At 48.3% G+C, this 13,423-nt stretch overlaps 1 protein-coding gene across 3 annotated transcripts in view; it reads left to right on the forward strand.

Moving 5' to 3' along the window:
• The window catches only part of klf8 (Kruppel like factor 8), a 112,141-nt gene that overhangs the window by 76,318 nt on the left and 22,400 nt on the right, over positions 1–13,423 (forward strand). The window contains exons 3-4 of one of the 3 annotated variants that reach the window (XM_029629960.2): positions 6,821–7,135; positions 8,222–8,459. In XM_029629960.2, the coding sequence (XP_029485820.2) occupies positions 6,821–7,135; positions 8,222–8,459 (553 nt within the window). The remainder of the gene's footprint in view (positions 1–6,820; positions 7,136–8,221; positions 8,460–13,423) is intronic. The other 2 variants (XM_029629962.2, XM_029629961.2) reach the window with 2 other exon arrangements.

Genomic DNA, 13,423 nt, shown 5'->3' on the forward strand with positions numbered 1-13,423 from the left:
GAGGAGGAAGGGAGGATGGGAGTGGAAGCAGAGACAGGGAGGGAAAGAGGAGAGGGAGGAAGGGAGTGGAAGCAGAGACAGGGAGGGAAAGAGGAGGAGAGGGAGGAAGGGAGTGGAAGCAGAGACAGGGAGGGAAGGAGGAGGAGCGGGAGGAAGGGAGTGGAAGCAGAGACAGGGGGGGAAGAGGAGGAGAGGGAGGAAGGGAGTGGAAGCAGAGACAGGGAGGGAAAGAGGAGGAGAGGGAGGAAGGGAGTGGAAGTAGAGACAGGGAGGGAAAGAGGAGGAGAGGGAGGAAGGGAGTGGAAGCAGAGACAGGGAGGGAAAGAGGAGGAGAGGGAGGAAGGGAGTGGAAGCAGAGACAGGGAGGGAAAGGGGAGGAAGGGAGTGGAAGCAGAGACAGGGAGGGAAAGAGGAGGAGAGGGAGGAAGGGAGTGGAAGCAGAGACAGGGAGGGAAAGAGGTGGAAGCAGGAGGGAGGGAGGAAGGGAGTGGAAGCAGAGACGGGGAGGGAAAGAGGAGGAGAGGGAGGAAGGGAGTGGAAGCAGAGACAGGGAGGGAAAAAGGAGGGGAGGAAGGGAGTGGAAGCAGTGACAGGGAGGGAAAGAGGAGGAAGGGAGTGGAAGCAGAGACAGGGAGGGAAAGAGGAGGAAGGGAGTGGAAGCAGAGACAGGGAGGGAAAGAGGAGGAAGGGAGTGGAAGCAGAGACAGGGAGGGAAAGAGGAGGAGAGGGAGGAAGGGAGTACATTTACATTTAAGTCATTTAGCAGACGCTCTTATCCAGAGCGACTTACAAATTGGTGCATTCACCTTATGACCTCCAGTGGAACAGTAGTGCATCTAAATCTTTTCAGGGGAGGGGGTGAGAGGGATTACTTTATCCTATCCTAGGTATTCCTTAAAGAGGTGGGGTTTCAGGTGTCTCCGGAAGGTGGTGATTGACTCCGCTGTCCTGGCGTCGTGAGGGAGTTTGTTCCACCATTGGGGGCCAGAGCAGCGAACAGTTTTGACTGGGCTGAGCGGGAACTGTACTTCCTCAGTGGTAGGGAGGCGAGCAGGCCAGAGGTGGATGAACGCAGTGCCCTTGTTTGGGTGTAGGGCCTGATCAGAGCCTGGAGGTACTGAGGTGCCGTTCCCCTCACAGCTCCGTAGGCAAGCACCATGGTCTTGTAGCGGATGCGAGCTTCAACTGGAAGCCAGTGGAGGGAGCGGAGGAGCGGGGTGACGTGAGAGAACTTGGGAAGGTTGAACACCAGACGGGCTGCGGCGTTCTGGATGAGTTGTAGGGGTTTAATGGCACAGGCAGGGAGCCCAGCCAACAGCGAGTTGCAGTAATCCAGACGGGAGATGACAAGTGCCTGGATTAGGACCTGCGCCGCTTCCTGTGTGAGGCAGGGTCGTACTCTGCGGATGTTGTAGAGCATGAACCTACAGGAACGGGCCACCGCCTTGATGTTAGTTGAGAACGACAGGGTGTTGTCCAGGATCACGCCAAGGTTCTTAGCGCTCTGGGAGGAGGACACAATGGAGTTGTCAACCGTGATGGCGAGATCATGGAACGGGCAGTCCTTCCCCGGGAGGAAGAGCAGCTCCGTCTTGCCGAGGTTCAGCTTGAGGTGGTGATCCGTCATCCACACGGATATGTCTGCCAGACATGCAGAGATGCGATTCGCCACCTGGTCATCAGAAGGGGAAAGGAGAAGATTAATTGTGTGTCGTCTGCATAGCAATGATAGGAGAGACCATGTGAGGTTATGACAGAGCCAAGTGACTTGGTGTATAGCGAGAATAGGAGAGGGCCTAGAACAGAGCCCTGGGGACACCAGTGGTGAGAGCACGTGGTGTGGAGACGGATTCTCGCCACGCCACCTGGTAGGAGCGACCTGTCAGGTAGGACGCAATCAAGCGTGGGCCGCGCCGGAGATGCCCAACTCGGAGAGGGTGGAGAGGAGGATCTGATGGTTCACAGTATCGAAGGCAGCCGATAGGTCTAGAAGGATGAGAGCAGAGGAGAGAGAGTTAGCTTTAGCAGTGCGGAGCGCCTCCATGATACAGAGAAGAGCAGTCTCAGTTGAATGACTAGTCTTGAAACCTGACTGATTTGGATCAAGAAGGTCATTCTGAGAGAGATAGCGGGAGAGCTGGCCAAGGACGGCACGTTCAAGAGTTTTGGAGAGAAAAGAAAGAAGGGATACTGGTCTGTAGTTGTTGACATCGGAGGGATCGAGTGTAGGTTTTTTCAGAAGGGGTGCAACTCTCGCTCTCTTGAAGACGGAAGGGACGTAGCCAGCGGTCAGGGATGAGTTGATGAGCGAGGTGAGGTAAGGGAGAAGGTCTCCGGAAATGGTCTGGAGAAGAGAGGAGGGAATAGGGTCAAGCGGGCAGGTTGTTGGGCGGCCGGCCGTCACAAGACGCGAGATTTCATCTGGAGAGAGAGGGAGAAAGAGGTCAGAGCACAGGGTAGGGCAGTGTGAGCAGAACCAGCGGTGTCGTTTGACTTAGCAAACGAGGATCGGATGTCGTCGACCTTCTTTTCAAAATGGTTGACGAAGTCATCTGCAGAGAGGGAGGAGGGGGAGGGGGAGGAGGATTCAGGAGGGAGGAGAAGGTTGCAAAGAGCTTCCTAGGGTTAGAGGCAGATGCTTGGAATTTAGAGTGGTAGAAAGTGGCTTTAGCAGCAGAGAGAGAAGAGGAAAATGTAGAGAGGAGGGAGTGAAAGGATGTCAGGTCTGCAGGGAGGCGGAGTTTTCCTCCATTTCCGCTCGGCTGCCCGGAGCCCTGTTCTGTGAGCTCGCAATGAGTCGTCGAGCCACGGAGCGGGAGGGGAGGACCGAGCCGGCCTGGAGGATAGGGGACATAGAGAGTCGAAGGATGCAGAAAGGGAGGAGAGGAGGGTTGAGGAGGCAGAATCAGGAGATAGGTTGGAGAAGGTTTGAGCAGAGGGAAGAGATGATAGGATGGAAGAGGAGAGAGTAGCGGGGGAGAGAGAGCGAAGGTTGGGACGGCGCGATACCATCCGAGTAGGGGCAGTGTGGGAAGTGTTGGATGAGAGCGAGAGGGAAAAGGATACAAGGTAGTGGTCGGAGACTTGGAGGGGAGTTGCAACGAGGTTAGTGGAAGAACAGCATCTAGTAAAGATGAGGTCGAGCGTATTTCCTGCCTTGTGAGTAGGGGGAAGGTGAGAGGGTGAGGTCAAAAGAGGAGAGGAGTGGAAAGAAGGAGGCAGAGAGGAATGAGTCAAAGGTAGGCGTGGGGAGGTTAAAGTCGCCCAGAACTGTGAGAGGTGAGCCGTCCTCAGGAAAGGAGCTTATCAAGGCATCAAGCTCATTGATGAACTCTCCGAGGGAACCTGGAGGGCGATAAATGATAAGGATGTTAAGCTTGAAAGGGCTGGTAACTGTGACAGCATGGAATTCAAAGGAGGCGATAGACAGATGGGTAAGGGGGAAAGAGAGAATGACCACTTGGGAGAGATGAGGATCCCGGTGCCACCACCCCGCTGACCAGAAGCTCTCGGGGTGTGCGAGAACACGTGGGCAGACGAAGAGAGAGCAGTAGGAGTAGCAGTGTTGTCTGTGGTGATCCATGTTTCCGTCAGTGCCAAGAAGTCGAGGGACTGGAGGGAGACATAGGCGGAGATGAACTCTGCCTTGTTGGCCGCAGATCGGCAGTTCCAGAGGCTACCGGAGACCTGGAACTCCACGTGGGTCGTGCGCGCTGGGACCACCAGATTAGGGTGGCCGCTGCCACGCGGTGTGGAGCGTTTGTATGGTCTGTGCAGAGAGGAGAGAACAGGGATAGACAGACACATAGTTGACAGGCTACACAAGAGGCTACGCTAATGCAAAGGAGATTGGAATGACAAGTGGACTACACGTCACGAGTGTTCAGAAAGTTAAGCTTACGTAGCAAGAATCTTATTGACTAAAATGATTAAAATGATACAGTACTGCTGAAGTAGGCTAGCTGGCAGAGGCTGCGTTGTTGACTATGTAGGCTAGCTGGCATTGGCTGCGTTGTTGACACTACACTAATCAAGTCGTTCCGTTGAGTGTAATAGTTTCTACTGTGCTGCTATTCGGGGCTAGCTGGCTAGCTAGCAGTGTTGATTACGTTACGTTGCGTTAAAAGAACGACAATAGCTGGCTAGCTAACCTAGGAAATCGCTCTAGACTACACAATTATCTTTGATACAAAGACGGCTATGTAGCTAGCTATGTAGCTAGCTACGATCAAACAAATCAAGCCGTTGTACTGTAATGAAATGAAATGAAAAATGTGATACTACCTGTGGAGCGAGCGAAATGCGACCGGATTGTTGAGTGCAGAAGTTCTGTTCGGTAGACGTTGGCTAGCTGTTGGCTAGCTAGCAGAGTCTCCTATGTTAAGGACGACATAAAACTACACACTCTAAACTACACAATTATCTTGGGTACGAAGACAGCAAAGACAACTATGTAGCTAGCTAACACTACACTAATCAAGTCGTTCAGTTGAGTGTAATAGTTGTGCTGCTAATCGGTAGACGGTGGACTAGCTAACGGTGGACGTTAGCTAGCTGGCTAGCTGCAGGGCAGTGTAGACTGCGTTAGGACGACGAAATACGATAATTACGCAATTATCTATGATACAAAGACGGCTATGTAGCTAGCTAAGAAGAAATTGCTAAGATTAGACAAATCAAACCGTTGTACTAACCGTTGTACTATAATGAAATGTAATGAAATGTAATACTACCTGCGGACCGAGTGCAGACCGAGTACAGATGCAACCTTGTGAAAATGACAAACTGAACGTCGCCTACAAGTGTGATCAGGGATAGGATAAACTATCTTCATACTGTACTGTCTTTGGCAGAGACAGGGAGGGAAAGAGGAGGAAGGGAGTGGAAGCCGAGACAGGGAGGGAAAGAGGAGGAAGGGAGTGGAAGCAGAGACAGGGAGGGAAAGAGGAGGAGAGGGAGGAAGGGAGTGGGTAGGCGTGAAGAAAGAATGAGGGGAAAAAATTGTCAGCTGATACCTCCCAGTTTCCATGACAACCAGAGGCCTTTCCCACCCACTCTCCTTTTTCTCTCTCCCTCTCTCTCTCTCTCTCTGCCACCCTCGCTCTCTCTCTCTGCCACCCTCGCTCTCTCTCTCTCTGCCACCCTCGCTCTCTCTCTCTCTGCCACCCCCGCTCTCTCGCTATCTGCCACCTTCGCCCTCTCTCTCTGCCACCCTTTCTCACTCTTACTCTGACACCCTCGCTCTCTCTCACTCTGCCACCCTCGCTCTCTCTCACTCTGCCACCCTCGCTCTCTCTCACTCTGCCACCCTCGCTCTCTCTCTCTCTGCCACCTTCGCCCTCTCTCACTCTGCCTCCCTCTCTCACTCTCACTCTGCCACCCTCGCTCTCTCTCACTCTGCCACCCTCGCTCTCTCTCACTCTGCCTCCCTCTCTCACTCTCACTCTGCCACCCTTGCTCTCTCTCTCTCTGCCACCTTCGCCCTCTCTCACTCTGCCTCTCACCCTCGCTCTCTCTCACTCTGCCACCCTCGCTCTCTCTCACTCTGCCTCCCTCTCTCACTCTCACTCTGCCACCCTCGCTCTCTCTCACTCTGCCTCCCTCTCTCACTCTCACTCTGCCACCCTCGCTCTCTCTCACTCTGCCACCCTCGCTCTCTCTCACTCTGCCTCCCTCTCACTCTCACTCTGCCTCCCTCTCACTCTCACTCTGCCACCCTCTCTCTCTCTCACTCTGCCTCCCCTCACTCTCACTCTGCCACCCTCGCTCTCTCTCACTCTGCCACCCTCGCTCTCTCTCACTCTACCACTCTCTCTCTCTCTCTCTCTCTTTCCTTTTCCCAACAACATGTATCCTAACCTCCTATGTTATGTACACTGACTGACCTCCTTCCCTCTCTGGGTCCACCTGTGTCCACTCTCTAAGTGTGGTTATGTAGGCTAGGAGAGTTTGGGTAGTGGGTTTAGCCCATCATCCCTATAGCCATCTATCACTGAATACTGAACCAGACAACCCAAAAGCAGGAATTGTGTGTTTGTCTTGAAATGACTTCAGTAATGATGAACTCATACCCATCATTCATCTCACATGCACTGAGGCTCAGTGTTTGTGTACAGTCACTACCAAACCCCTGCCTTTTCTTGTGCGTGTGTGCATGGTGGCGGTTGTGTCAGCGTGGGCGAGTGTAGGTATGTGCATGCCTGCCCTCCTGGGCTGGGCGTATGCCTGAGCACTGGGTCGTGCTCTGCTCCAGGCTGGATAGGGATGTTGTGTTCTGCTCTATGCTTAGTGCTCTCTGCTCTGTATGCTGTAGCTGGGTGCACTCTGTGCCTCGGTGCAGGGCTTGGCCGGGGCTAGGCAGGGCAGGGCAGCTCTCTCCTGGCAGCGTGCCATCTTTAGGCCTGCTGCTCTGCTCTCCACCTCCCAGCCCCACCTCCCAGCCCCACCTCTCCCTCTCAGCTCCCAGGGCCCCACACAGCAGCCATTGTTCCCCTACCCAGCTTTGCTCTGCTCTGTTTGTGCAGCCAGAGAGTACAGCTGAGCTGAGCCAAGGGAGAGCAGTGTGTGTGTGTGTGTGTGTGTGTGTGTGTGTGTGTGTGTGTGTGTGGAGGAAAATCATGTGCTGATCATCTCTCTTCTTTCCTTCTTTCTCTTCCTCTTTCTCCCTATTCATCTCACTTCTTTCTCCTTGACTCTGTCAATCATTCTTCTTAATATCTCTCTACCCTCTCTTTCTTTCCTCTTTCTCTCCAACCCTCCCTCACTCCCATCTCCTCTCTCTCATATCCTCTCTCTCATATCCTCTTCTCTCTCTCTCTAGCAGGCTGAAGTGGGTGAGGAGTTTCCCCAGCCTACAGACCTGAAGATCAAGACAGAGAAGACCCAACCTGAGTCTCCCCCTCCCCTCTGCACAGCCACAGACATGACCATAGACACAACCACAACAGACACACAAGACGACTCCTCCCACCCCGCAGAGGACCAGACGGAACCTGTCGACCTGTCACTTGGCAAGCCACGCCCCTCCCTGCCCGTTTTTACACCGTCCACCACAGCCAACCCCGCCCCCAGCTCCGTGGCGCCGCCCACGCTGTCGGCAAACCACATCCCTACGGTAACCATTCTAGACACCATGGTAACCACGCCAGTTATTAAGCCAGTCGGCTCGTTAGCTAGCTCCTCTTTTGGAATGATGGGTAGTCGTGTCTGTTGGCTGAAAAGTGAAATCACTCACACAAATTAGGGCCTGCCAAAAATGTGTCTTATGTAGTAACTTAGTTTACAATGTTTTTTATTTTGACAGGCTCTGTCTTTCAGTTTAACAATTGTTTTTTATTTTTCTATTTAACCTTTTTATTTAACTCGGCAAGTCAGTTAAAGAACAAATTCTTATTTACAACGACGGCCTACCTCATACTGACATGCTCTTTCTTTTCTTCTCAGCTTAGCTGTTGACTCAATGTCTGTGTCCAAAATGGCACCCTATTTCCCTTTCTGGCCAAAAGTAGTGCACTTTATCAGGGTTTCCCAAACTTTTTCACTCAGGCCTCCCCTTTCAGCATTGGACCCCACCCCGGGCGTGCCATGTCTGTTTCAAGCTTAATTCCCACATTATTCTACACAATTATTACCGTTTAATGTGGCATGAACACAACCAGTTATGATATTTTCATCTGATTGTCAAACACATCCAAACTGCATATATACTCGTGCCATTTGATTAATGGAAATAGACATCTGTTACAAAACACCATAGTGTGCTGAATGACATTCAGCGATTGCTATTGATTAGGCCTACATGAATTGATGCGTCTTGTTGACAAATTGCCCTTTTTAGTAGCCTGAAGTTGGAATACCTAAAATGGGTGTAAAATTTAGAGACCCCACCAAAGTTAGACTTTTGTTGGATTTAGGGGGGCTGAGCCCCCTGGCTCCCCTGTAATTCGCAACATGGAGTGACTCAAACCCTACAACAAAAAGTTGTGGGCAGAACATGTTGAGATTAAACATTTTTTTGCCGACATGGGCAAGTTGATCTGGACATTTCTGACAAGATCTACCTCTCCGAGGTCTGTACCCGACAAGAGGAACTGATGATGTACTACCCAGTTTGGGAAACACTGCACTATATAGGGAATCTGGTGCCATTTCAGACAGTACTGCTCCCCCCCCTGTATACCCACCTTAACCCCTGCTCTCCTCCATCCCTCCCTCCCTCCAGATGCTCTCTCCCGGGTCCATCCTAGCATCCACCCAGGGGGCAGGCGGTCAGCAGATCCTGCATGTCATCCACACCATCCCGTCGGTCAACATGCCCAGTAAGATGGGCCAGCTGCAGACCATCCCCGTGGTGGTCCAGTCTCTGCCCTTGGTCTACACCACCATGCCCACGGACGGAGTGGCCACCGCTGCCATCACAGTGCCCCTCATCGGGAGCGACGGGCGCTCTGAGGGATCCGGTGAGTCCGAGGGAAAGGGAGGGAAGGATATGTTCCGTTTTGTTGAGATGAAGCTATTCCCTAGAGCATAGAAATGGTGAGGCTGAAACAATTACGACATGAACGTCGTAAGTACAACCTTATGAAATAAGTGTTGAAATGAAAGCTTCAAAGTTGGAGAAATGATAATTGAGTTCTCTCTGGTCACGTCCGTCCTCTTCTTCTCCCTATACACACTCTCTTCTCTCCGATTTCTCTCACTTAAAGTTCATCTATTATGTTGACAAAATAGCCGAGTTGACTAACGATGGAAATACATGTCGTCAATGATTGAAGGCAGGCGAGATCAGGTGGGACCATTCTAGCCAATGAGAGGGCAGATACACGTGTGAACAACAGGCCCAACTAAGACATTTTTCTTAAAGTTGCCAAAATGCCACATGCATCCACTTACAGCGCATTCAGAAATTATTCAGACCCCTTTACTTTTCCCCCATTTTGTGACGTTACACCCTTATTCTAAAATGGATTAAAAAAAAAAAAATGTTTTAAAGGTCTCATCAATCTACACACAATACCCCATAATGACAAAGCGAAAACAGTTTGTTTTTTAAAATTTTGCAAATATATTAAACATAAGAAACAGATACCTTGTTTGCACATGTATTCAGACCCTTTGTTATGAGACTCGATATTGAGCTCAGGTGCACCCTGTTTTCATTGATCATCCTTGAGACGTTTCTACAACTTGATCTGAGTCCACCTGTGGTAAAAAATGTTGATTGGACATGATTTGGAAAGGCACACGCATGTCTATATAAGGTCCCACAGTTGACAGTGCATGTCAGAGCAAAAACCAAGCCATGAGGTCAAAGGAATTGTCCGTAGAGCTCCGAGACAGGATTGTGTTGAGGCACAGCTCTGGGGAAAGGTACCAAAAAATGTCTGCAGCATTGAAGGTCCTCAAGAACACAGTGGCCTCCACCAAGACTCTTCCTAGAGCTGGCCGCCTGGCCAAACTGGGCCTTGGTCAGGGATGTGACCAAGAGTTTCTCTGTGGAGCTGGGAGAACCTTCCAGAAGGACAACCATCTCTGCAGCACTCCACCAATCAGGCTTTTATATTAGAGTGGCCAGATGGAAGCCACTCCTCAGTGAAAGGCACATGACAGCCCGCTTGGAGTTTTCCAAAGGACACATAAAGAACTCTCAGACCATGCAAAACAAGATTCTCTGGTCTGATGAAACCAAGATTGAACTCTTTGGCCTGAAAGCCAAGCGTCACGTCTGGAGGAAACCTGGCACCATCCCTACAGTAAAGCATGGAGGTGGCAGCATCATGCTGTGGGGATGTTTTTCAGCGGCATAGACTGGGAGACTAGTCAGGATTGAGGGAAAGATGAACGGAGCAAAGTACAGAGATATCATTGATGAAAACCTGCTCCAGAGTGCTCAGGACCTCAGATTGGGGCGAAGGTTCACTTTCCAACAGGACAACGACCCTAAGAACACAGCTAAGACAACGCAGGAGTGACTTTGGGACAAGTCTCTGAATGTCCTTGAGTGGCCCAGCCAGAAACTGTATTTGAACCCGATCAAACATCTCTGGAGAGACCTGAAAATAGCTGTGCAGCGACGCTCCCCATCCAACCTGACAGAGCTTGAGAGGATCTACAGAGTGGAATGGGAGAAACTCCCCAAATACAGGTGTGCCAAGCTTGTAGCGTCATACCCAAGAAGACTTGAGGCTGTAATCACTGCCAAAGGTCCTTCAACAAAGTAGAGTAAAGGGTCTGAATACTTATGGAAATATTATATTTCAGTTTTTTATTTTTAATACATTTGCAAAATGTTCTAAACCTAATTTTGTTTTGTCATTATGGGGGTATTGTGTGTAGATTGATGTGTGGGGACAATAGAATCCATTTTCGAATAAGGCTGTAAAGTCATTTATTTTGGGAAAAGTCAAGGGGTCTGAATACTTTCTGAATGCACTGTATGTCAGTACATTTGTAACAGCCTAAACCTTACGGAACTTCTATTCGATCAAATAAGCCTTGCGTAATTCGACACTCTCTCATAGACCTCTATACATAAAATGGCTTATCCCATTTTGGGCGGAGTAAATCCTCTCACTAACACACAGTTTCTCTCCCCTGCTCTTTATCTTCGTCACTTTATCTCATCATCTCGGTCTCTTGACCTCTTGAACAGTATCCTCCTCGCAAGCAATACGTCTCTCGAGTCTCGTCCATGCTAACTCTCTTTAAACCATACTCGCTTATCTTCACGCACACACACAGACACACGCATGAGCTCTTTCTCTCGCTCTATCACAGACACACACACACTAGTTGTATGTCATTGTCATGGACTTTCTCGTTCTCTCTTTCCCTCTCTTTCAGTCACTGTTTCTCTTTCACTCCCGCCACGCTCTCTCCCACTGGCACGGCCCCATATTGTCTTTCTAAGGATCCCTCTTCTCACACGTTAATGATGCACTGCATATACAGACTGACATGTTAATTCATAAGGAGAGCTCTCAGTATAGTACAGTATGTCTCTATTCCCTATATGGGGGCGTTCTACGGAAGTGGTGCAAATCCGTATCCTACTTTTCCCAAACTTTCAGCACACATGTCTTAATACATACAAGGGTGTGCATAGCTGTCGTCAAGGCAAAGGATGGCTACTTTGAAGAATCTCAAATATAAAATATATTTTGATTTGTTTAACACTTTTTTTTGGTTACTACATGATTCCATATGTGTTATTTCATAGTTTTGATGTGTTCACTATTGTTTACAATGTAGAAAATAGTACAAATGAAGAAAAGCCCTTGAATGAGTAGATGTGTCCATACTTTTGATTGATACTGCATGTCAGGTAGACACTTCTCACACACTTTGTTTGTATTGCATATTTGAAATCTTTACCCGAATTTCTTACCACCTCACAAAATGTGTCCCTACCGAAAGAAAAGTTGCAGTGAAGGGAGAACCATGCCTAGTATTCTATATAGTATAGTGTCTATTACAGGTTTATTTTAGAACATGTATTTTCAAAACCTTTACATTTCATTTAGAGAAATAAAACCTCTATTGTTCTCTGTGAAATGTTCAACGTTGATTGTATGAATCTGAAACTTGTAACATAATTTGCGCGGCTGGTCAAGGGTCCGGAACTAATAATTCTACTAATTTGTGCACTGCAAATTGACAACAACTAAGCCCCAAAATAAATTGTATTTGAAAATGATATCTCGATTACATTGATACACGATCACATATGTCAATTTGTATTATTTGTGGGAATACTTGGGAACAGATTTCCTAAAATAAACCCATTTTTTGCTGAATTCCTGGTGATTTTAGTCTTCTTTTTTTTAAACCAAAAACTAAAATCCACCCCCAAATAAAAAAACGTTACTAAAAACTTTAGCGTGCCAAAATAAATCACTTGCGGGCCGGTTTATCTGACTTACCTAATAGTTAAATAAATGTTACATTTAGTTGCTGACCCCTGCAGTAAAATCTAGTAAAGACCAGTAGAGTAGGGTACAATAGAGCACAGTACAGAAGTGCAAGGTTTCCCAAACTCGGTCCTGATGACCCCCCTGGTTGCACATGTAGTTTTCATTACTCAGCGGATTCAAATAACCAACTCATCATCAAGCTTTGATTATTTCAATCAGCTGTGTAGTGCTGAAAATATGTACCCAGGTGGGGCCCCAGGACCCAGTTTGGGAAATCCTGCAGTAGAGTACAGTAAAGCACAGTAATAATGGCACAGATACAAAGATGAAAATAAGAGATGTACATCTGTCCAAATGAAAGATTATATCAGTGGAGGCTGCTGAGGGGAGAATGGTTCGTAATATTGGCCGGAACGGAGCTATTGGAATGACATCGAACACCTGGAAACCATCTGTTTGATGTATTTGATAACATTCCGCTCTAGTCAATACCACGAACCCGTCCTCCACAAATAAGGTGCCACCAACCTCATGTGATGTACATCACAGCAAACTTATATAGGTAACTACCTAAATAAAGGAAACATTTTGTTTAAATGAGGGACACAAAGTATATTCAAAGCAGGTGCTTCCACACAGGTGTGGTTCCTGAGTTAATTAAGCAATTAACATCAATTTGTGCTTAGGGTCATGTATAAAAATGCACAGTTGCCCATTATTTTGGTGACGATGGCTATTCTTCGAAAGAGGGGTCTCAAAGAGGCATGGGGGGGTTTAAAGTGTGTGTGCGTGCGTGCGTGCGTGCGTGCAACCAGAACTTAATCCAATTGAACACTTATGAGAGATTTTGGAGTGGCGCCTTAGACAGTGTTTTCCATCACCAAAACACCAAATTATGGAATTTCTTGTGGAAGAATGGTCTCGCATCTCGGGCTGTTGCGGTGACGAGTCATGGCAGTCAAATTCCACATGAGCATTTAGTTAAGGTAATTAGGTTTCTCCAAGCTCTGATGCTGCTGATGGTCATTAGTAGACTACCAAACTTGTTAACTGCCTGGTACTCAGCACCCTATTGCCCCTCTAATCACTCTGACATCAATGGAAATGTAATGGAAAATCTAATCAAACACTTCATGAAAGCCCATGAATTCATGTTGCGCAACATTTCTATAGGCTATGCAATTGTGTTAGAAAACAGAGTGATGGCCTCTATTTAAAAGAGGAGGATCCCATTAGCTTTCGATAGGCTGGGACTACTAAATGTATTTCTCAACTTTCCTAATATTAAGCACACTGCTTCACTTTACGACGGAATATGAAAATAAACCACAGGAAAAGCATCCTTGATTCGCTATTTAAGTGCACAGATGACATGTATTTTTTCTGCTGCCCATATTTAGTATATGTAAAGACAAGATTCAATCAAAAACAGTCTGATGGGTGACGATATTAGCCTATCACTTGTGAATGATATATTATCACTTGTGAATGATGCCCAGAATAGGAAACAA

Source organism: Oncorhynchus nerka, linkage group LG23, assembly GCF_034236695.1.
Source record: "Oncorhynchus nerka isolate Pitt River linkage group LG23, Oner_Uvic_2.0, whole genome shotgun sequence".
NCBI lineage: Eukaryota > Metazoa > Chordata > Actinopteri > Salmoniformes > Salmonidae > Oncorhynchus > Oncorhynchus nerka.